This window comes from Hemiscyllium ocellatum, chromosome 27 (assembly GCF_020745735.1).
Source record: "Hemiscyllium ocellatum isolate sHemOce1 chromosome 27, sHemOce1.pat.X.cur, whole genome shotgun sequence".
Classification (NCBI taxonomy): Eukaryota; Metazoa; Chordata; class Chondrichthyes; order Orectolobiformes; family Hemiscylliidae; genus Hemiscyllium; species Hemiscyllium ocellatum.
In genome coordinates, this window is record NC_083427.1 from 418,471 (window position 1) to 427,866 (window position 9,396).

Here is a 9,396-nt window from a genome sequence, read left to right on the forward strand (position 1 = left end):
AGGTGAACCCAAAGTCCAGGTTGAGGTCTCCCCTATGGGTACCAGTATGGGGAAGGACAAGACAATGCATTGGGGGAGGGGGAGGGACAATGGGCACGGGGGGAGGGACGAGAGGACAATGAGTACGGGGGGGGGGGAAGAGAGAGAGAGGACAATGAGCACGGGGGGGCTGGGGGGAGGACAATGAGCACTGGGGGGGGGGGGACAATGGGTACGGGGGGGAGGGAATAGAGAGAGGACAATGAGTACGGGGGGGCTGGGGGGAGGACAATGAGCACCGGGGGAGAGAGAGAGGACATTGAGCACGGGGGGGGGGGAGGACAATGAGCACCGGGGGAGAGAGAGAGGACATTGAGCACGGGGGGGGGGGGGGGGAGGACAATGAGCACCGGGGGAGAGAGAGAGGACATTGAGCACGGGGGGGGGGGGGACACAATGGGTACGGGGGGGGAGGGGGACAATGGGTACGGGGGGGGAGGGGGACAATGGGTACGGGGGGGGAGGGGGACAATGGGTACGGGGGGGGAGGGGGACAATGGGTACGGGGGGGGAGGGGGACAATGGGTACGGGGGGGGAGGGGCTTTTAACCACCAGCGGACAAAGAGAACAATGGCCTGGGGGGGGGGGGAGAGAAGAGAGGGGCCGTCACGAGAACAATGGGCCGAGCGGCCTCCATTACGCGACTGGATTCCGCGGAGGCGCGCATGCGTCCATCCCGGTCTCCCGCTCCGACCGCTAAGATGGCGGGGCCGCGTTGCCCCTGGCAACGGGAAAGCGCAGCCACCCGCCAGCCGGGGGGAGGAGGAGGAGGGGCAGGGGAGTCAGTCAAAAATAAAAACCCTGTGGTTTTTTTTTTCACCTGGAGGACGGGGTTACCCCCACACACACACTCTCTGTATGTCACTCGGGAACCGCTTACCTGTCGCAGCCGGACAGACTAACGGCCGTCCATCCTCTCCCGCCCAGCTCCAGCTCCTCCTCCCAGCATGCCCCGCCGCGCCTGCGCAGTGATCCCTCCGCTGCGCCTGCGCAGTAATGCTTGCGCGGTAGCTCCACCCCCCCCTTTCCCAGCTGCTCCCCCACCCTCCGGGAAAAACACACACAGTCGCGGGATCGGGGCCGTGTCCCGCTCCGTGTGGGGGCACGCGCACGCGCGCACACAGCAAAGGCAGAGGCAGAGGCGGCCCGGCGGTAGGGCCCCGCTTTATCCGTCACCAACAACACCCTGAACCGGTGGATCAGCCGATTTTTTTTTTAATAAGGTGAGATGGGGGGGGAAGGGGGGGAATCGGTGCCTGCCTCCGCGCGGTGCACCACGGGAATGGTGGGTGGGTGGGTGGGTGGAATTGTTGCCCCCCCACCTCCACGGCACGGGGCCGCCGCTGGGGGAGGGAAGGGAAGGGAAGGGGCGGGGCCTCCGGTTCCCAGGCAACGTGGCGCCTGGCCCCGCCTACTTACCAGCTGGCGCGGGCGTGCGCGGTCCCGTCTCCCACCAGCTCCGCCCCGCCCCCCCCCAGCCGCGTGCGCGATGGCGTCACTGTCCTCCTTCGCGCCCTCCCTCCCCCGGGGCAGAGGGGGGTGGGGCGCCTCCGATTATTGCGCGCGACGTTCCCTCCCCCGTGCGTGCGCGCGCGCGCGAGAGAGAGAGAGCGAGCACACCATCCCGGGCTCCTACTGGACCGCTCGGTCGAACGGCCGCTGACCGACAGCGAGCGGCGGCCAATGGGGAGACGGGGGCGCCGGGCCGCTGCCATTGTTCGGCGCGCGGCCAATGGCGGAGCGGCGAGGGGGCGGGACTTGCCGCGGCCCGGCCCGAGACCGAGGCCCGGAGTCTCTTTGTCTCCCAGCGCAAGCCTCTGTGGCCCGGGCCCCGGGCTTGGTGCTGCAGCTGCAGCTGCTGCAAGCCAGGCATAGGCGCCCAGGCCTTGGGTGGGTGGGCGGGCAGGGACTAGGGTGTGGGGGTTGGTTTGGGGTTGGGGGGAGAGACTGGGGGTGGCGTGGCCAGACGGGGTTGGTTGGTGCAACCCACCCTTCTCTCCACTCCATGTCATTGCAACCTGCGGCCCTGCACCCAGCCTTCATGATAAATGCACGTTTCTTTTCTTTTTGCAATCAAAAAAAAATGTACTAAGCAAAACCAAAAAGCGAAGAGATCGGGAGATCTGTTTGCAATCCCTGAAGGAATCTGCAGCCTGTGGTTGGTTCGTGCCAGTATTATTATTATTATTTGCAACCTTCCCACCCCCTTAATCCCATCTCTTTTATTTTCTTCCCCCCCCTCCCCCACCCCCACCCCTTCTCTTTCCTGCAATTGCATTTTTTTTATTGGGAGGGTGGGTGTGTGTCTGGATGTTAAAGGGGCAGGCTCCTCTTAAAGGGACAGTCTTTTTCAGAGGCTGGTGGGTTACAGAGAGCCCACCCCTCTGGGGTCTCCTGCTGTGACGGTGCTTAAAGGTACAGCCCCCCCCCCACCACCCCCTCAGCCAGTTGCCATGTTGATCCAAAGGAGCAAAGAGTTTTCCTTAATGTTCTTCTTTTTTTTTGGTCCGGAAGGCGGTGGAGGACACCTCAGCACCCAATGAGCCCCGTCTCCGAACGTGGATGGTAGGTGGGAAGGGATGCGGCACTCCGCTAGCCAGAGACCGGGATCTCTGTCAGTTGGGGGTGGCGTAGTGGTTTAGCACCGCTGCTTCGCCATGCCAGGGACACCCTGCTTCAATTCCAGCCTCGGGTGAAGGTGTAACTGCAGTTTGCATGATCTATTCCCCCACCCCTCCTTGCCCCCACCCCACCCATGTCTGCTTGGGTTTGCACCAGGTGCTCTTGTTGACTCGCACCGTCCAAAGATGTGCAGGTTGGTTTTGGGTGGTTAGGCCGTGCTAAAGTGGCCCGTCGTGTTCTGGGACGTGTCAGCTGGGTGGGTTAGCTGAAGGGAAACGTTGCACGCTCTTGAGAGAGTTGGTGCAGACTGGACGGGCCAAATGTGCTCTGGGGACTCTGTGAATTGGCTCGGGGGCACCCTTTCTGTGGTAAATGGGAAAGGGAGTGACTGCTGAATGATCTACTCCAGCGCCCTAATGCGTGGCCTGATTTTCCTTTTGTTTTCTCTGGTTTCTGGAATCTGGGGTACTGGGTGGTTACTGGGAAACGGGAATGAAGACGTTTGGATAAGTACGCAAAGAGGAAAGATTTGGATGGATGTGGTTCAGGGACAGGCAAGTGGGGCTGGCTTAGTTTGGGATTATGGGCTGCTTGGACCGAAGAGTCTGTTTCTGTGCTTTGTGACTGTAATAAAGGGAGTTCCATTTGCTCTGGGGGGAAGTGATGGAGGCTCTAGTATTTTGCGCATGGAGCAGCGATCATAACCCTGAAAGGTAGAATCGCTCCTCCCACCCACTCACTTTGTAAAGTATAAGGAGTCAAAAGCAGAGGTAACCCTTTGGTCCCTGTCTAAGCCTAGGGTACCATGCATTGAGACCCAGGCTGTTCTGCTGCCTTGGTTTCATCTTCCTGCCACCTCTCCTTCTGGAGACATCTCTTGGGTCTCTATTCCCTCCAGAATGAAATGTCGCGGCTTAAAAATAAGAGATCGCGGGGGTGAGGAGACATTTGTCTTCCCCTTCTTGCCCCCTGTCAGAGGTGGTGAGAGTCTTTGCAATTCCCTACCTCCAAAGGCAGTGGACGCAGGACCTTTTAAATATCTCCAAGACAAAGGTAGGTAGATTCTCGATGGGGGTGAAAGATTACCTTGGGGGGGGGTGGGCATGTGGAGTTGAGGTTAGCATCAGAGGAGCCGCTGCTTGGCAGAGCAGAACAATGAGTCAGAGTCATACAGATGTGCAGCACGGAAACAGACCCTTCGGTCCAACCCGTCCATGCCGACCAGATATCCCACCCCAATCTAGTCCCACCTGCCAGCACCCAGCCCATATCCCTCCAAACCCTTCCTACTCATACACCCATCCAGATGCCTCTTAAATGTTGCAATTGTACCAGCCTCCACCACATCCTCTGGCAGCTCATTCCATACCCGTACCACCCTCTGTGTGAAAAGTTGCCCTTTAGAGCCCTTATATATTTTTCCCCTCTCACCTTGCCTACTGTTGTTGGTCTGTTCCAACAGACTGGAACGTCTGACTGCCCGCAACTCCGAGGTTAGGGAATTCTGAAGATCCACGCCCCTTCGAGTTCAGGAATCACTCGGAATTTCTAAACGGCGGGTCCTCAACACCTCGAACTGCACCCACCTTCCCAAATCCCGAACCTCTTCCTTGCTTCCCTTCGGCGAAGTGGAGCTGAGGGCGGTCCGGACTCGGATGGGCCGAGCGGCCTACTTCTCAGGGAGACCAACTCCCGTCGGATGAAGGCCCGGTTGACCCATCTCTGGCACGTTTCGGAAATCAGCTCGAGGGAGCTCTTCGGTCAGTTTCCCCAAGAGTAGTGCTTCTCCCACCCCCTCCCCAGTATGTCAGGCTCATACTGACCTCCCTCCAATCACAGGCTCGAGCCCCTTTTGACCTGGCTCATCAGGAACGCCCAGGCTTGCAAAGCGCCAGGCTCAGAGAGGAGGGAGAGCCTGGTGGAGGTGTGGGGTGGGGTCAGGATTTGAGAGCTTCAGGATGAACGGCAGCTGGCACAGCATTCCACAAGAAGCAAGACTGTCCGTTCCCAACGGCCCGCCTGGGCTGGCACTGACAGGTTGGGAGCTGGTGAGAAGGGCAGGATTCGCGCCACACCACAAGGGCAGCACGGTGGCTCAGTGGTTAGCATTGCTGCCTCTCAGGGGAGCCCAGGTTCGATCCCACCCTCGGAGTGACTGCCTGTGCGGAGTGTGCACTTTCTCCCTCATGTCTGTGCGGATTTTCCTGCAGTGATGGGTAGTTTAGCATGGCCAGTCCACCCTAACCTGCACATCCCTGGGCACTATGGGTAATTTAGGATGGCCAATCCACCCTAAAATGCACATCCCTGGGCACTGTGGGTAATTTAGAATGACCTATCCACCCTAACCTGCACATTCCAGGGCATATGGAACAATTCAGCATGGCCAATCCACCCTAACCTGCACATCCCTGGGCACTATGGGACAATTCAGCATGGCCAATCCACTCTAACCTGTACATCCCTGGGCACTATGGGTAATTTAACACGCCAGTCCATCCTAACCTGCACAACCCTGGGTACTATGGGTAATTTAGGATGGCCAATCCACCCTAAAATGCACATCCCTGGGCACTATGGGTAAGTTAGCATGGCCAATCCACCCTAACCTGCGCATTCCTGGGCACTATGGGTAATTTAGAATGACCTATCCACCCTAACCTGCACATTCCAGGGCATATGGAACAATTCAGCACGGCCAATCCACCCTAACCTGTACATCCCTGGGCACTATGGGACAATTTAGCATGGCCAATCCACACTAACCTGCACATCCCTGGGCACTATGGGACAATTTAGCATGGCCAATCCACACTAACCTGTACATCCCTGGGCACTATGGGACAATTTAGCATGGCCAATCCACACTAACCTGCACATCCCTGGGCACTATGGGACAATTTAGCATAGCCAATCCATCCTACCCTGCACACCTTTGGATTGTGGGAGGAAACCAGAGCACCCGAAGGAAACCCATGCAGACACAGGGGAGAATGTGCAAACTCCACACAGTCAGTCACCCACGGCCGGAATCGAACCCGGGTCCCCGGTGCTGTGAGGCAGCGGTGCGAACCACTGAGCCACCGGGCCCCTTCTTTGAGCTTTTTTTTTTGCTGTGTGTGTTTTCCCTTTTCCCAGAGCTGCTTTCCCCTTCCCCGAGGGTTTCCCTGCTGTACTGACGGGAATCTCTTTTCTGTGAATCCCTTTTCGGCAGAGGACCGGACCGCGAGGGTGTGCGGGCGAGGAACCCCCCCCGGAGAGACAGCGGCCAGGGGCTGAGGATCTGACGGAGGCTCTCCGGGAGCGGAGGCCGCTGCGCCGCCGCGGCATGGAGGCGTCGAACGGCAAGCCGGCCGGCGAGGGCAAGGCGGCGGGGCGCGGCGGTCGGGCAGCGGGCGAGGGGCGCCCCCGGGAGAAGACGCACAAGTGCGGCGACTGTGGCAAGAGCTACCACACCCAGTCGGAGCTGGAGACCCACCGGCGCGGGCACACCGGCGAGCGGCCCTTCTGCTGCCCGGTCTGCGAGAAGGGCTTCACCCGCTCCTCGGACCTGCGGGTGCACCAGCGGGTGCACACCGGCGAGCGGCCCTTCGCCTGCCCGGTCTGCGAGAAGAGCTTCACCCGCTCGTCGCACCTGCTGACCCACCAGCGGGTGCACACCGGCGAGCGGCCCTACAGCTGCTCGGTCTGCGGCAAGGGCTTCACCCAGCTCTCCAACCGGCTGCGGCACCAGCGGCTGCACACCGGCGAGCGGCCCTTCACCTGCCCGGTGTGCCGCAAGGGCTTCACCGACTCCTCCACCCTGCTGCGGCACCAGCGGCTGCACACCGAGGAGCGGCCCTTCACCTGCTCGGTGTGCGGCAAGGGCTTCACCCGCTCGCCCCACCTGCTGACCCACCAGCGGGTGCACACCGGCGAGCGGCCCTTCTCCTGCTCGGTGTGCGGCCGGCGCTTCACCCAGTCCTCCCACCTGCTGACCCACCAGCACAGCCACACCGGCGAGCGGCCCTTCCGCTGCTCGGTGTGCGGCCGCGGCTTCACCCAGCTCTCCCTGCTGCTGGCCCACCAGCACCTGCACGCCGAGAACAACCCGGTCAAGTACCCGGACGGCGAGGAGCCGGGCGCCGGCGAGGAGGAGGCGGCCAGCGAGGGCATGGCGACGCCCGCCCTGCTGCCCCCGCCGCCCCTGGGGCCCCCCCGGCCCGCCCAGGCCGGCGAGCGGCCCTTCAAGTGCTCGGTGTGCGCCAAGGCATTCACCTGCCTCTCCCACCTGCTGCGGCACCTGCGGGTGCACAGCGGCGAGCGGCCCTTCCAGTGCACCGTCTGCGAGAAGGGCTTCACCCAGTCGTCCAGCCTGCTCACCCACCAGCGCATCCACACCGGCGAGCGGCCCTTCTCCTGCTCGCAGTGCGGCAAGGGCTTCTCCCGCTCCTCCCACCTCCTCCGGCACCAGAGGGTGCACGTCTGACTCTTCCCGTTCCCCCCCTCCCCCACACCGGGAGCGGGCTGACTTGAGGAAAGGGGACCCGGGTTAGCTGGGGAGTCGGGGTGGGGGGGGCTGGCTGGCAGGATTGGGGTTCTTCTAACCTGTTCGCTCCCGGCGCGATTTGGGGGGAGGGGAGGGGAGGGGGGAGGCAGAGGTGGGGCGCGCACGTGTGTGTCCCGTTTTAATGGGGTTGGGGGATTGGGTTAGGGTGGGGTGGGCGGTGGGTGTTTTAATAACCCCGGGGAGTTTTTTTTTAACGTCGGCCTCCAGTCGACTCGCTGGCGCCATCTCTTACCCAGAGCTGTGGGGGTGGGGGGGAGGGTGGGATGGGGGAAGGAGGGGAGGGGGTTTTTGAAGGGGGAAAGGAGGTGAGGGGGGTGCGTCTTCTCACCTGTAGCCCGCATGTGTTCTCTCTCTCTCTCTCTCTCTCTCTCTCTCTTTCGTCTCTCTCCCCACCCCCACCATGCCTCGACTGTGTGGGAAAAGCCCCCCTCCTCACAGGACCAATCCCCCCCTCCCCTGCGTCCCTACCCTCACCGAGAGATGCCCCTGTGAACGACACCTCCCACTCCCCTTCAGAACCAACTTTCTCTGACGTTTGGTGGTGGGGGGGAGGTTAGGGGGAAGGACCCCAGGGAGAGGTGGGGAGGAGGGGGAGTGGGTTTCGATCTAGCTTGAGTGGGAGATCCAGGTGGGTGGGCTGTGGCATTCCATTGAATGAGCTATTTGGGAACCCCACTGCGTCTGCCTGTCTGTCTGTCAGTGTGTCCGCATGTGGCTCTGGGGAGGGAACCCGTTTGACCGCGCGCTTTTAGTGTCCCCCAACCCCCACCCCACCCAGCGTCACAACACAGGGAGGTGGCAGGCGCTGGGGGAAGGCACTCAGACTGCATCGCCACAGCGTCCCATCGGTCTCGCCAACCCCCTACCGTCGGCCAGTGTCTGACCACGCCAGAGCCTCCCGCCCCTCACTCACTCCAGCGCTACCATCCACCCACCCCACAGTGTGGGGGCTGGAGTCACGGGCAGGCCCGCGCAGGTAGAGACTTGCCCCACCACTTCCTCCACCCCCACCAGATGTGACGCTCCTTGCCGGTCCCCCGAACGGCCAATGGTGAGGGTTTGAAGGCCACCCGCCTGAGGTTCCGGGTTCTGGCGGTTCGATTCGAAACGTTGCCCCGTTCTCGTGGTGGGAGTTGGGGCCGCGTGGACTTGAGCTAGGTGTCAGACAGGAGGGGATTGGTGTCAGTGACTGTGGGGCTGGTTTATATCAGACAGGAGGGGATTGGTGTCAGTGACTGTGGGACTGGTGTATATCAGACAGGAGGGGATTGGTGTCAGTGACTGTGGGACTGGTGTATATCAGACAGGAGGGGATTGGTGTCAGTGACTGTGGGACTGGTGTATATCAGACAGGAGGGGATTGGTGTCAGTGACTGTGGGACTGGTGTATATCAGACAGGAGGGGATTGGTGTCAGTGACTGTGGGACTGGTGTATATCAGACAGGAGGGGATTGGTGTCAGTGACCGTGGGACTGGTGTATATCAAACAGGAGGGGATCGGTGTCAGTGGGATTAGTTCTAACTGAAGTGTACCTGCATTTCACTGGAATGTCACATTTCCATTGTTTGTAGAGTTGAAATCATAGAAACGCAGTGCTTTGGGTAGTTTGATTTTAAAGCTCTCCTTCCTCTATCATTTTCAATGGTGTGAAGTGTGTTCTGATGCCTGGATCACAGATCGTGTGGTGGTGAGTTGCCTGGGCGTTTCCTCCAGCCCTTCCCCTGTCTCCCCCCTTCTCCATCATAGTGCTTTGGTCCGAGAGGAATGAGTGTTTCAACGGGATGGGGATGGGGTTGGAGGGGGACTGGAGGGGGCGGCTTTCTGCAGGACCAGCTGTTGTCTCGTGTGTGTGTGCGTGCGCGTGTGTGTCTGTGTGTGCGTGCTGTCTGTGTGTGCGTGCGCGTGTGTGTCTGTGTGTGCGTGCGCGTGTGTGTCTGTGTGTGCGTGCGCGCGTGTGTCTGTGTGTGCGTGCGCGTGTGTCTGTGTGTGCGTGCGCGTGTGTGTACACTGCATGTGTGTACACTGTGTGCGTGCGTGTGTGTACACTGTGCGTGCGTGCGTGTACACTGTGTGCGTGCGTGTACACTGTGTGCACGTGTGTGTGCGTGTGTGTACAGTGTGTGCGTGTACACTGTGCGTGTGTGCGTGTACACTGTGTGCGTGCGTGCGTGTACACTGTGTGC

The 9,396-nt window shown here is 60.7% G+C and overlaps 1 protein-coding gene across 4 annotated transcripts; it reads left to right on the forward strand.

Moving 5' to 3' along the window:
* Nucleotides 1-1,078: 1,078 nt before the first annotated feature.
* LOC132828663 (zinc finger protein 239-like) lies at nt 1,079-7,225 on the forward strand. Of its 4 annotated transcripts, XM_060845715.1 has the most exons (3): nt 1,984-2,202; nt 2,555-2,605; nt 5,877-7,225. In XM_060845715.1, exons 1-3 carry the CDS (start codon nt 2,089-2,091, stop codon nt 7,128-7,130), a joined length of 1,419 nt encoding a protein of 472 aa, XP_060701698.1. In that variant the 5' UTR covers nt 1,984-2,088; the 3' UTR covers nt 7,131-7,225. The 4 variants fall into 4 exon arrangements, with proteins under 4 accessions (XP_060701700.1, XP_060701701.1, XP_060701698.1 ...); XM_060845717.1 differs by lacking the exons at nt 1,984-2,202; nt 2,555-2,605 and adding an exon at nt 1,079-1,263; XM_060845718.1 differs by lacking the exons at nt 1,984-2,202; nt 2,555-2,605 and adding an exon at nt 1,619-1,930.
* Nucleotides 7,226-9,396: the final 2,171 nt, after the last annotated feature.

Excerpts from the sequence above, each read along its gene's own strand:
- LOC132828663 (XM_060845715.1), top strand. The coding sequence starts at position 2,089 with ATGCACGTTTCTTTTCTTTTTGCAATCAAAAAAAAATGTACTAAGCAA. Across the intron at positions 2,203-2,554 it reads GAATCTGCAGCCTGTGGTTG|GCGGTGGAGGACACCTCAGC; the intron begins GTTCGTGCCAGT and ends TTGGTCCGGAAG. Across the intron at positions 2,606-5,876 it reads CCCGTCTCCGAACGTGGATG|AGGACCGGACCGCGAGGGTG; the intron begins GTAGGTGGGAAG and ends CCTTTTCGGCAG.